This window comes from Salmo trutta, chromosome 18, assembly GCF_901001165.1.
Source record: "Salmo trutta chromosome 18, fSalTru1.1, whole genome shotgun sequence".
Lineage (NCBI taxonomy): Eukaryota > Metazoa > Chordata > Actinopteri > Salmoniformes > Salmonidae > Salmo > Salmo trutta.
Window position 1 is genome coordinate 55,406,383 of NC_042974.1, and position 13,427 is coordinate 55,419,809.

General features: G+C 47.5%; 1 protein-coding gene across 3 annotated transcripts in view; it reads right to left on the minus strand.

The window, feature by feature from the left end:
• LOC115153541 (disks large homolog 5) overlaps positions 1-13,427 on the minus strand; it is a 120,263-nt gene that overhangs the window by 34,264 nt on the left and 72,572 nt on the right. For all 3 annotated transcript variants that reach the window (XM_029699106.1, XM_029699105.1, XM_029699104.1), the window contains exons 7-11: positions 11,632-11,732; positions 11,275-11,430; positions 5,215-5,413; positions 4,916-5,029; positions 3,033-3,263 (exon numbers count right to left, since the gene is read on the minus strand). In XM_029699106.1, the coding sequence (XP_029554966.1) occupies positions 3,033-3,263; positions 4,916-5,029; positions 5,215-5,413; positions 11,275-11,430; positions 11,632-11,732 (801 nt within the window). The remainder of the gene's footprint in view (positions 1-3,032; positions 3,264-4,915; positions 5,030-5,214; positions 5,414-11,274; positions 11,431-11,631; positions 11,733-13,427) is intronic.

The following is a 13,427-nucleotide window of genomic DNA, read 5'->3' on the forward strand; positions in this document are numbered from 1 at the left end:
CCAGCGAAGAGCCCAGATCTCAATCCCATTGGGCACGTCTGGGACCTGTTGGATCGGAGGGTGAGGGCTAGGGCCATTCCCCCCAGAAATGTCCGGGAACTTGCAGGTGCCTTGGTGGAAGAGTGGGGTAACATCTCACAGCAAGAACTGGCAAATCTGGTGCAGTCCATGAGGAGGAGATGCACTGCAGTACTTAATGCAGCTGGTGGCCACACCAGATACTGACTGTTACTTTTGACCTCCCCCCTTTGTTCAGGGACACATTATTCAATTTCTGTTAGTCACATGTCTGTGGAACTTGTTCAGTCCATGTCTCAGTTGTTGAATCTTGTTATGTTCATACAAATATTTACACACGTTAAATGTGCTGAATATAAACGTTGACAGCGAGAGGACATTTCTTTTTTTGCTGAGTTTATATATATATATATATGGAATAGGGTGCGATTTGGGACACATCCTATGTTTCAACCTCTCTGCATGCTTCAAAGTGTAACACTGATACTGGGGAAGTGATGATGAGCAATAGTAGTAGTGAAGTAAATCAATCCCGTTCCATTTCCTGTGTTTACTGTGGCTGTTGGGCAGTAATGAAGTGCTTTGTATAGCGGCAGGCAGCACTTTTATACCCACTATGTGTCAAAGTCAGAGAAATGCCTTCCACTTCAATTGCTGATAATTTCATAATGTAGGGATCTTTTGACTTCTACCTCTGTAGGAAATTCTACAAGACAATCAGAGAGAGAAAGCTTGACACAAAATGAAATGATGCTGGGACAAATGTGTTGTAAGAGCCATGGAGAAGAGTTTCAGCAGTATCTGCAGAGGGGATTCAGAGAGTACAGTATGGGATAATATGATTTCAGGTAATGCTAAGAATAAGATGAATGCATTAGTCTTTATCTTCACCTCAACACAGAAAGACTATAAACTATAACCAACCAACTACAGTATACAGCAGGGATCATCAACTAGATTCAGCCTCGGGACGATTTCTTTCTTGAGCACACAGTCGGCAGGCCGGGACATCATTTCAAATCATTTGTAGATTGCAGGTTGACCGCAAGAAGCCCAAACTGTTAGAATATTTGACTAAAGCATAATCATTTCAAGCCTTGCTTACATTTGTATACAATCACGTCTCTCTATTATTATTCAATCAATCCTGTCTAGCCTGTATGGCCTGTCTAGCCTGTATGGTGGCCTGTCTGGCCTGTATGGTGGCCTGTCTGGCCTGTATGGTGGCCTGTCTGGCCTGTATGGTTTGTTTAGCCTGTATGACCTGTCTAGCCTGTATGACCTGTCTGGCCTGTATGACCTGTCTGGCCTGTATGGTCTGTCTAGCCTGTAGGGTCTGTCTAGCCTGTAGGGTCTGTCTGGCCTGTAGGGTCTGTCTGGCTTGTATGGTCTGTTTGGCCTGTATGGCCTGTATGGTCTGTCTGGCCTGCCTAGCCTGTCTGGCCTGTATTGCCTGTCTGGCCTGCCTGTCTGGCCTGCCTGGCCTGTCTGGCCTGTATGGCCTGTCTAGCCTGTATGGTCTGTCTAGCCTGTATGGTCTGTCTGGCCTGTATGGTCTGTATGGCCTGTATGGTCTGTATGGCTTGTCTAGCCTGTATGGTCTGTCTGGCCTGCCTAGCCTGTCTGGCCTGTATTGCCTGCCTGGCCTGTCTGGCCTGTATGGCCTGTCTGGCCTGTCTGGCCTGTATGGCCTGTATGGTCTGTATGGCCTGTATGGCCTGTATGGCCTGTATGGTCTGTATGGCCTGTATGGTCTGTATGGTCTGTATGGCCTGTATGGTCTGTCTAGCCTGTATGGTCTGTCTGGCCTGTATGGTCTGTCTAGCCTGTATGGTCTGTCTGGCCTGTATGGTCTGTCTGGCCTGTATGGCTTGTCTGGCCTGTATGACTTGTCTGGCCTGTCTAGCCTGTATGGCCTGTATGGCCTATATGGCCTGTATGGCCTATCTAGCCTGTATGGTCTATCTAGCCTGTATGGTCTATCTAGCCTGTATGGTCTGTATGGCCTGTATGGTCTGTATGGCCTGTATTGCCTGTATGGTGGCCTGTCTGGCCTGTATGGTGGCCTGTCTGGCCTGTACGGTGGCCTGTCTGGCCTGTACGGTGGCCTGTCTGGCCTGTATGGTGGCCTGTCTGGCCTGTATGGTGGCCTGTCTGGCCTGTATGGTGGCCTGTCTGGTGGCCTGTCTGGCCTGTATGGTGGTCTGTCTGGCCTGTATGGTGGTCTGTCTGGCCTGTATGGTGGTCTGTCTGGTGGTCTGTCTGGCCTGTATGGTGGTCTGTCTGGCCTGTATGGTTTGTCTAGCCTGTATGACCTGTCTGGCCTGTATGGTCTGTCTAGCCTGTATGGTCTGTCTAGCCTGTATGGTCTGTCTAGCCTGTATTATCTGTCTGGCCTGTATTATCTGTCTGGCCTGTATGGTCTGTCTGGCCTGTATGGTCTGTATGGTCTGTCTGGCCTGTATGGTCTGTCTGGCCTGTATGGTCTGTCTGGCCTGTATGGTCTGTATGGCCTGTATGGTCTGTGTGGCCTGTCTAGCCTGTATGGTCTGTCTGGCCTACCTAGCCTGTATTGCCTGTCTGGCCTGCCTGGCCTGTATGGTCTGTCTGGCCTGTATGGTCTGTCTGGCCTGTATGGTCTGTATGGCCTGTCTAGTCTGTCTGGCCTGTATGGTCTGTATGGCCTGTATGGTCTGTATGGCCTGTCTAGCCTGTATGGTCTGTCTGGCCTGCCTAGCCTGTATTGCCTGTCTGGCCTGCCTGGCCTGTATGGTCTGTCTGGCCTGTATGGTCTGTCTAGCCTGTATGGTCTGTCTGGCCTGTATGGTCTGTCTGGCCTGTATGGTCTGTCTGGCCTGTATGGTCTGTCTGGCCTGTATGGCCTGTCTGGCCTGTCTAGCCTGTATGACCTGTCTAGCCTGTATGACCTGTCTAGCCTGTATGACCTGTCTAGCCTGTATGACCTGTCTAGCCTGTATGACCTGTCTAGCCTGTCTCAGGTGTGTGTGTGTTACCTGTCTAGTCTGGTAGTATTCTCTCAGTAGCTGGTCTCTCTGTATGATGGCCTCTGTCCTCTCCTTGCGGGCCACATCTCTCTCCTCCCGGATCGTCTGGATGTCTTTACAGGCCTGGCTCAACTCCTTCTGGGCCTCAGCCTTGTCCTTCACCTCGTGGCAGCACTTCTCCAGCAGCTCATTCTTCTCACAGATAGCTCTGTCTCGGTCGATCAGCGCCGAGCCAAGCTCCTTCAGCACAAAGAAGAGAGCAATTAGCTCAGAAACTTCAAGTGACAACAACAACAAAAAGAGCCATATCATGATATCCTTGATGTCCTGGTCATTTGTCAACCTTGTTATTGGTGTTTCTATCATGGCATGGCCTTTGTCTTTTATAATAGGATGCAGACGTGCAAGACTTGGAAGGCTTGCAAACTAGCTTATACATTCAGGTGTTTCATACATTTAAATGGCACCTAATTGATTCTCTGTTATTGACGTGTTTCCTATATCGTTTTAAATAACAAATTAGCACCATGACTCTGAATCAGCACACATAAGATCAACCAAGAGGACATTTCAGCCATGCATTCTGCGCATATTGAACCTTACCTGGCCTGACACAAACAAAATGACATTTACATTTGTTCTGAAAGGGGTACAATTGCTTGTCACTGTAGTGCTTCAGAACTAACCTTCTCCAGGGAAGGCTAACTCAGGGCTAGCTCCATTTATCCTGAAGAAAGTGTCGGAACCGCAAGTTGAGGACCAATGAAATCAGATTCCCTCCCTTCCTTCCTCTTCTGGGCCTCATTTTCACCAAGTGAGTTTCAAGGCGAATGTTATAATTTATGACAATATATACATATCAGTGGAGGCTGGTGGGAGGAGCCATAGGAGGGCGGGCTCATTGTAATGGCTGGAATGGGATAAATGAAATGGAGTCGAACATGTGGTTTCCATGTGTTTGATACCGTTCCATTCATGCCACTACAATTACCCCGTCCACCTATAGCTCCTCCCACTACCTCATAAGGCCTTATTTTAATACCTAGTTGTACCCTACAGTGGCCTGAAATTCCTGGTTTACTTGCCACATCAGGCCTGTAAGTCACATTATGCTGGCTTGGAAATTGATGTGTAATTCCTATTGGAATCAAGCCAGAGTTAGGATAGCCAAAAGTTGGAATTGTTATTCACTTGCAATCTGCATTCAGAATGACTGACAGGGTTAGGAACATGATAAAGGAGACTACCAAACCATTTAAACTGGAACAACCATTTCAGTAACGGGTGCAATAAATCTAACTAACTGATTGGATTAGTTGAGAAAACTGTATATTAATTATCTTTATGTAGCATAAGATTAATCAGTCAAAGTAAATGCAAAAATACAGATATTAAAACAATTCTTAAAAAAAAATCTACCTGCAGTAGAGCATGCTGGGAAACATGATAATGATTATGGTACAAATTTGCCTTTTTAGGGTACCACCACCGTGACAAAGCCGTTAATTCCTTTTAAGTGGCAACAATTCTGCTAAGCAAAGCTACAGATCAGTACCATCAAGAACTGAGGGTAGACAAAATACGTTTGTACCCTTGGAAATGGAGATTTACCTTCACCGTTCATTGAGAATGAAAGTGTGATGATTGCACCTTTATATAAAAACATTGGGTAGAAAAATCTACCATTATACTAGATTATCCACACATGTGCCCTAAAAGGTACCGAACAGTACCATGCGAGATCATACTACATGTACCTCTGAAGGTACATTATGTGTACAGTATACTGATCTTTTGGTACCCCAGGGAACAATACCGTACCCTTATTTCTGAGTGTGTACCTGCCGTAACACTACATACAGATTGAGGTACAGATTGAGGTATTGCCTTACCTGACGTAGTGCCTCCAACTCTTCGCTGGTCATCCTTTTCTCTGACGAGGTGTTCTTCAGTTTGGCCTCAGCCACCTCCAGCCCTGTCTGTAGCTTGTCCACCTCCGTGATCACCTGCTCCACACAAATACAGACAATACACTTTACTGCATTACAGCTGTATTACGGTATTACTATTATACTTTATGTAGTATTTATACAGAAGGAAAAAAGCCTCCTGGCTAAATCTGGCAAATGTATAGAAATGTGCATTGTCCCTATCCAATAAACCTAGTAAAGTAAAAATATCTCTCTCTGACCTGGTCCCTCTCACTCATGATGAGTCTGTACTCATTGAAGACCGAGTCCCTCTCCTCCTTGTACTTCTCACAGTCCTTAACGGCCTTCAGCTGCTGGGTCTTCAGCCGTGTGGATTCTGTCTGCAGCCGCTCCATCTCTCTCTGTAGCTCCTTGTTCTGCACTGCAGCCTTCGACAGCTCCACCTGGGTCGAGTCAAACCTGACACAGTAACAGGACAGGGGGAGAGGTAAAGTCAAACCTGACACAGTAACAGGACAGGGGGGAGAGGTAGAGTCAAACCTGACACAGTAACAGGACAGGGGGGGGAGAGGTAGAGTCAAACCTGACACAGTAACAGGACAGGGGGGAGAGAGGTGGAGTCAAACCTGACACAGTAACAGGACAGGGGGGAGAGGTAGAGTCAAACCTGACACAGTAACAGGACAGGGGGAGAGGTAGAGTCAAACCTGACACAGTAACAGGACAGGGGGGAGAGGTAGAGTCAAACCTGACACAGTAACAGGACAGGGGGGAGAGGTAGAGTCAAACCTGATACAGTAACAGGACAGGGGGGAGAGGTAGAGTCAAACCTGACACAGTAACAGGACAGGGGGAGAGAGGTAGAGTCAAACCTGACACAGTAACAGGACAGGGGGGAGAGAGGTAGAGTCAAACCTGACACAGTAACAGGACAGGGGGGAGAGGTAGAGTCAAACCTGACACAGTAACAGGACAGGGGGGAGAGGTAGAGTCAAACCTGACACAGTAACAGGACAGGGGGAGAGGTAGAGTCAAACCTGACACAGTAACAGGACAGGGGGGAGAGAGGTAGAGTCAAACCTGACACAGTAACAGGACAGGGGGGAGAGGTAGAGTCAAACCTGACACAGTTACAGGACAGGGGGAGAGAGGTGGAGTCAAACCTGACACAGTAACAGGACAGGGGGGAGAGAGGTAGAGTCAAACCTGACACAGTAACAGGACAGGGGGGAGAGGTAGAGTCAAACCTGACACAGTAACAGGACAGGGGAGAGAGGTGGAGTCAAACCTGACACAGTAACAGGACAGGGGAGAGAGGTGGAGTCAAACCTGACACAGTAACAGGACAGGGGAGAGAGGTGGAGTCAAACCTGACACAGTAACAGGACAGGGGGGAGAGGTAGAGTCAAACCTGACACAGTAACAGGACAGGGGGGAGAGGTAGAGTCAAACCTGACACAGTAACAGGACAGGGGGGAGAGAGGTGGAGTCAAACCTGACACAGTAACAGGACAGGGGGAGAGAGGTGGAGTCAAACCTGACACAGTAACAGGACAGGGGGGAGAGGTAGAGTCAAACCTGACACAGTAACAGGACAGGGGGAGAGAGGTGGAGTCAAACCTGACACAGTAACAGGACAGGGGGGAGAGAGGTAGAGTCAAACCTGACACAGTAACAGGACAGGGGGGAGAGAGGTAGAGTCAAACCTGACACAGTAACAGGACAGGGGGGAGAGAGGTAGAGTCAAACCTGACACAGTAACAGGACAGGGGGGAGAGGTAGAGTCAAACCTGACACAGTAACAGGACAGGGGAGAGAGGTGGAGTCAAACCTGACACAGTAACAGGACAGGGGGGGAGAGGTAGAGTCAAACCTGACACAGTAACAGGACAGGGGGGGGAGAGGTGGAGTCAAACCTGACACAGTAACAGGACAGGGGGGAAAGGTAGAGTCAAACCCGACACAGTAACAGGACAGGGGGAGAGAGGTGGAGTCAAACCTGACACAGTAACAGGACAGGGGGGAGAGAGGTAGAGTCAAACCTGACACAGTAACAGGACAGGGGGGAGAGAGGTGGAGTTAAACCTGACACAGTAACAGGACAGGGGGAGAGAGGTGGAGTCAAACCTGACACACTAACAGGACAGGGGGAGAGAGGTGGAGTCAAACCTGACACAGTAACAGGACAGGGGGGAGAGAGGTAGAGTCAAACCTGACACAGTAACAGGACAGGGGGGAGAGAGGTAGAGTCAAACCTGACACAGTAACAGGACAGGGGGAGAGAGGTAGAGTCAAACCTGACACAGTAACAGGACAGGGGGGGGAGAGGTAGAGTCAAACCTGACACAGTAACAGGACAGGGGGAGAGAGGTAGAGTCAAACCTGACACAGTAACAGGACAGGGGGAGAGAGGTGGAGTCAAACCTGACACAGTAACAGGACAGGGGGGAGAGAGGTAGAGTCAAACCTGACACAGTAACAGGACAGGGGGGAGAGAGGTGGAGTCAAACCTGACACAGTAACAGGACAGGGGGGAGAGAGGTAGAGTCAAACCTGACACAGTAACAGGACAGGGGGGGAGAGGTAGAGTCAAACCTGACACAGTAACAGGACAGGGGGGAGAGAGGTAGAGTCAAACCTGACACAGTAACAGGACAGGGGGGGAGAGGTAGAGTCAAACCTGACACAGTAACAGGACAGGGGGAGAGGTAGAGTCAAACCTGACACAGTAACAGGACAGGGGGGGAGAGGTAGAGTCAAACCTGACACAGTAACAGGACAGGGGGGGGAGAGGTGGAGTCAAACCTGACACACTAACAGGACAGGGGGGAGAGAGGTGGAGTCAAACTTGACACAGTAACAGGACAGGGGGGAGAGAGGTAGAGTCAAACCTGACACAGTAACAGGACAGGGGGAGAGAGGTAGAGTCAAACCTGACACAGTAACAGGATAGGGGGAGAGAGGTGGAGTCAAACCTGACACAGTAACAGGACAGGGGGAGAGGTAGAGTCAAACCTGACACAGTAACAGGACAGGGGGGAAAGGTAGAGTCAAACCTGACACAGTAACAGGACAGGGGGAGAGGTAGAGTCAAACCTGACACAGTAACAGGAGAGGGGGGAGAGAGGTAGAGTCAAACCTGACACAGTAACAGGACAGGGGGGAGAGGTGGAGTCAAACCTGACACAGTAACAGGACAGGGGGGAGAGGTAGAATCAAACCTGACACAGTAACAGGACAGGGGGAGAGGTAGAGTCAAACCTGACACAGTAACAGGACAGGGGAGAGAGGTAGAGTCAAACCTGACACAGTAACAGGAGAGGGGGGAGAGAGGTAGAGTCAAACCTGACACAGTAACAGGACAGGGGGGAGAGGTAGAGTCAAACCTGACACAGTAACAGGACAGGGGGAGAGGTAGAGTCAAACCTGACACAGTGACAGGACAGGGGGGAGAGAGGTAGAGTCAAACCTGACACAGTAACAGGACAGGGGGGAGAGAGGTAGAGTCAAACCTGACACAGTAACAGGACAGGGGGGAGAGAGGTGAAACTAGAAGACGATAGTTGAAGTGACAGGACAGGGGGGAGAGAGGTGAAACTAGAAGACGATAGTTGAAGTGACAGGACAGGGGGGAGAGAGGTGAAACTAGAAGACGATAGTTGAAGTGACAGGACAGGGGGGAGAGAGGTGAAACTAGAAGACGATAGTTGAAGTGACAGGACAGGGGGGAGAGAGGTGAAACTAGAAGACGATAGTTGAAGTGACAGGACAGGGGGGAGAGAGGTGAAACTAGAAGACGATAGTTGAAGTGACAGGACAGGGGGGAGAGAGGTGAAACTAGAAGACGATAGTTGAAGTGACAGGACAGGGGGGAGAGAGGTGAAACTAGAAGACGATAGTTGAAGTGACAGGACAGGGGGGAGAGAGGTGAAACTAGAAGACGATAGTTGAAGTGACAGGACAGGGGGGAGAGAGGTGAAACTAGAAGACGATAGTTGAAGTGACAGGACAGGGGGAGAGAGGTGAAACTAGAAGAGGATAGTTGAAGTGACAGGACAGGGGGGAGAGAGGTGAAACTAGAAGACGATAGTTGAAGTGACAGGACAGGGGGAGAGAGGTGAAACTAGAAGACGATAGTTGAAGTGACAGGACAGGGGGGAGAGAGGTGAAACTAGAAGACGATAGTTGAAGTGACAGGAGAGACACGGAGATAAGGGGATGAAGCACGATACAAACAAACAGCAGCCCTTTTATGTGAATGAGAAGACATAAAACAGCTCACAGTAAAAATAACTTGGTAAAAATAGAGCAACATCTGATAAAAAAAAAGCTACAAATGATGAGGCTTGGACAGTCGGCATCACAAAGGAAACTCTTAGACTAAGTAGCATAGATCTGCAGTCACAGGCCTTCATCTCCTCTGGATTGAATTACTACAAGCACTTCTGAGTGATTTATGAACACTTATGAACACTTATGCAGTAATGATGGGGGTAAAAAAACAGATGGCTACATAGCATAAAATTATTTTGGACGATATTATTGACTCCAAGTTTTGATTTATTTATTTTTGCTAGGTAGCATTAGCTACCGCTAGCTGGAGGTGGTGTTGGCGGGCCAGGAGGAGGCATTCTTTCCTCTGGGCTAAAATAAAATATCCCAATGCCCCAGGGCAGTGATTGGGGACATTGCCCTGTGTAGGGTGCCTCTTTTTAGATGGGAAGTTAAACAGGTGTCCTGACTCTCTGTGGTCACTAAAGATCCCATGGCACTTGTTGTAAGAGTAGAGGGGTTAACCCTGGTGTCCTGGGTAAATTCCCAATCTGGCCTTCATACCATCTTGGCCACCTAACCATCCCATGCTTCCAATTGGTTCATTGATCCGCCCTCCTCTCCCCTGTAACTATTCCCCAGGTGGTTGCTGTAAATGAGAATGTGTTCTCAGCTAACTTGGTTTCTCAAATGATTGCCTCGCCTGGTTCACCAACTACTTCTCTGACAGAGTTCAGTGTGTCAAATCGGAGGGCCTGTTGTCCGGGCCTCTGGCAGTCTCTATGGGGGTGCCACAGGGTTAAATTCTTGGGCCGACTCTTTTCTCTGTATACATCAATGATGTCGCTCTTGCTGCTGGTGATTCTCTGATCCACCTCTAAACAGACGACACCATTCTGTATACTTCTGGCCCTTCTTTGGACACTGTGTTAACTAACCTCCAGACGAGCTTTAATGCCATACAACTCTCCTTCCGTGGCCTCCAACTGCTCTTAAATACAAGTAAAACTAAATGCATGCTCTTCAACCGATCGCTGCCTGCACCTGCCCGCCCGTCCAGCATCACTACTCTGGACGGTTCTGACTTAGAATATGTGGACAACTACAAATACCTAGGTGTCTGGTTAGACTGTAAACTCTCCTTCCAGACTCACATCAAACATCTCCAATCCAAAGTTAAATCTAGTATTGGCTTCCTATTTCGCAACAAAGCATCTTTCACTCATGCTGCCAAACATACCCTCGTAAAACTGACCATCCTACCGATCCTCGACTTTGGCGATGTCATCTATAAAGTAGCCTCCAATACCCTACTCAACAAAGTGGATGCAGTCTATCACAGTGCCATCCGTTTTGTCACCAAAGCCCTATATACTACCATAACACTTATCTCCCTCACTAGCTTTAAGCCCCAGCTGTCAGAGCAGCTCACAGATCACTGCACCTGTACATAGCCCATCCATAATTTAGCCCAAACTACTACCTCTTCCCCTACTGTATTTATTTATTTATTTTGCTCCTTTGCACCCCATTATTTCTATTTCTACTTTGCACTTTCTTCCACTGCAAATCTACCATTCCAGTGTTTTACTTGCTATATTGTATTTACTTTGCCACCATGGCCTTTTTTGCCTTTACCTCCCTTATCTCACCTCATTTGCTCACTTTGTATATAGACTTATTTTTCTACTATATTATTGACTATGTTTGTTTTACTCCATGTGTAACTCTGTGTTGTTGTATGTGTCAAACTGCTTTGCTTTATCTTGGCCAGGTCGCAATTGTAAATGAGAACTTGTTCTCAACTTGCCTACCTGGTTAAATAAAGGTGAAAGAAAAAAAACTTACCTGGTAAAATAAGTATAAATAATAAGGGTAAGGGTAAATAAAAATAAAACACAATACATATCGGCACCTAAGTATGGTGATAATATTGTATCGTGAGGTCCCTGGCAATTCCCAACCCTATTATATAGACAGGCAATTAAAGTTGACCTCCGTGTGTGTGTGTGTGTGTGTGTGTGTGTGTGTGTGTGTGTCTCTCTTACCTCCTCATAGAGGTAGAGTACTGTTGTTGGTAGTGTGCAGCAGCGTCTCTCTGCTTCAACAACATATCCACCTGTTTCTGTAGCCTCCTGTTCTCCTCATCTGCCTGCTCCAGACGACTCAGGTCTGTGTTGTGGTTGGCAGTCTTCTCATTGTACCTAGAATAATATAATGAAACACCAAGGGAGAGTGAGCTCGTCCACAACCTTCTGGACTGGAGTCCTGCATGCTATCAACGGCTCCAAGAAGGCTAGCTCCCTTGGGGGGGGGGGGTCGACATACGTGCCCATCAACACAGGGTCACTAGTACAATATAGTAATATAACAATTAAATGATATATGGTGTCTTGTCGTTGTACCTCTTCCTCAAAGCCTCATAGTCTCTCTTGGTGCCCTCTAGCTTGTCCATAGCTGTGTCATACAGCTTGTTGAGGATCTCTGACGACCCATCTCTCATCACCTGGAACAGAGAGCTCATTCATTTTATTAAACAAATTCAATACTGAAAGTTTAATGCACTGACTATTTGTTACTCTGGATAAGAGTCTGTGCTACATGACTACAACATAAAACAATACAAAATGTACCAAAACATTTATGATAGGACAGTTACAGAGATGGAGATGGGTAGTTGAAAGACAGTTACAGAGAGGGAGATGGGTAGTTGAAAGACAGTTACAGAGAGGGAGATGGGTAGTTGAAAGACAGTTACAGAGAGGGAGATGGATAGTTGAAAGACAGTTACAGAGAGGGAGATGGGTAGTTGAAAGACAGTTACAGAGAGGGAGATGGATAGTTGAAAGACAGTTACAGAGAGGGAGATGGGTAGTTGAAGGACAGTTACAGAGAGGGAGATGGATAGTTGAAAGACAGTTACAGAGAGGGAGATGGTAGTTGAAAGACAGTTACAGAGAGGGAGATGGATAGTTGAAGGACAGTTACAGAGAGGGAGATGGATAGTTGAAGGACAATTACAGAGAGGGAGATGGTAGTTGAAGGACAGTTACAGAGAGGGAGATGGATAGTTGAAGGACAGTTACAGAGAGGGAGATGGATAGTTGAAAGACGGTTACAGAGAGGGAGATGGATAGTTGAAAGACAGTTACAGAGAGGGAGATGGATAGTTGAAAGACAGTTACAGAGAGGGAGATGGATAGTTGAAAGACAGTTACAGAGAGGGAGATGGATAGTTGAAAGACAGTTACAGAGAGGGAGATGGATAGTTGAAGGACAGTTACAGAGAGGGAGATGGATAGTTGAAGGACAGTTACAGAGAGGGAGATGGGTAGTTGAAGGACAGTTACAGAGAGGGAGATGGGTAGTTGAAGGACAGTTACAGAGAGGGAGATGGGTAGTTGAAGGACAGTTACAGAGAGGGAGATGGTAGTTGAAGGACAGTTACAGAGAGGGAGATGGATAGTTGAAGGACAGTTACAGAGAGGGAGATGGATAGTTGAAGGACAGTTACAGAGAGGGAGATGGATAGTTGAAGGACAGTTACAGAGAGGGAGATGGTAGTTGAAGGACAGTTACAGAGAGGGAGATGTATAGTTGAAAGACAGTTACAGAGAGGGAGATGGATAGTTGAAAGACAGTTACAGAGAGGGAGATGGATAGTTGAAGGACAGTTACAGAGAGGGAGATGGATAGTTGAAAGACAGTTACAGAGAGGGAGATGGATAGTTGAAAGACAGTTACAGAGAGGGAGATGGATAGTTGAAAGACAGTTACAGAGAGGGAGATGGGTAGTTGAAAGACAGTTACAGAGAGGGAGATGGGTAGTTGAAAGACAGTTACAGAGAGGGAGATGGGTAGTTGAAAGACAGTTACAGAGAGGGAGATGGGTAGTTGAAAGACAGTTACAGAGAGGGAGATGGATAGTTGAAAGACAGTTACAGAGAGGGAGATGGATAGTTGAAAGACAGTTACAGAGAGGGAGATGGATAGTTGAAAGACTTTATAGAATTGATGCGTGGTCCGGAGTCAGCAGAACTACCACTAGACCAGTCTCCGGCACGTCCTTTTTTCCCTATATTGATTTACTATAAACTGTAGGGGAATGCTTTGAGGATGTGAACCCAGCAGCCCTCCAGTTGCCAGATCAATACGCCCTTTTTCCAGTACCTGGCCCAGGAATTGCCACTGTGCTATCTAT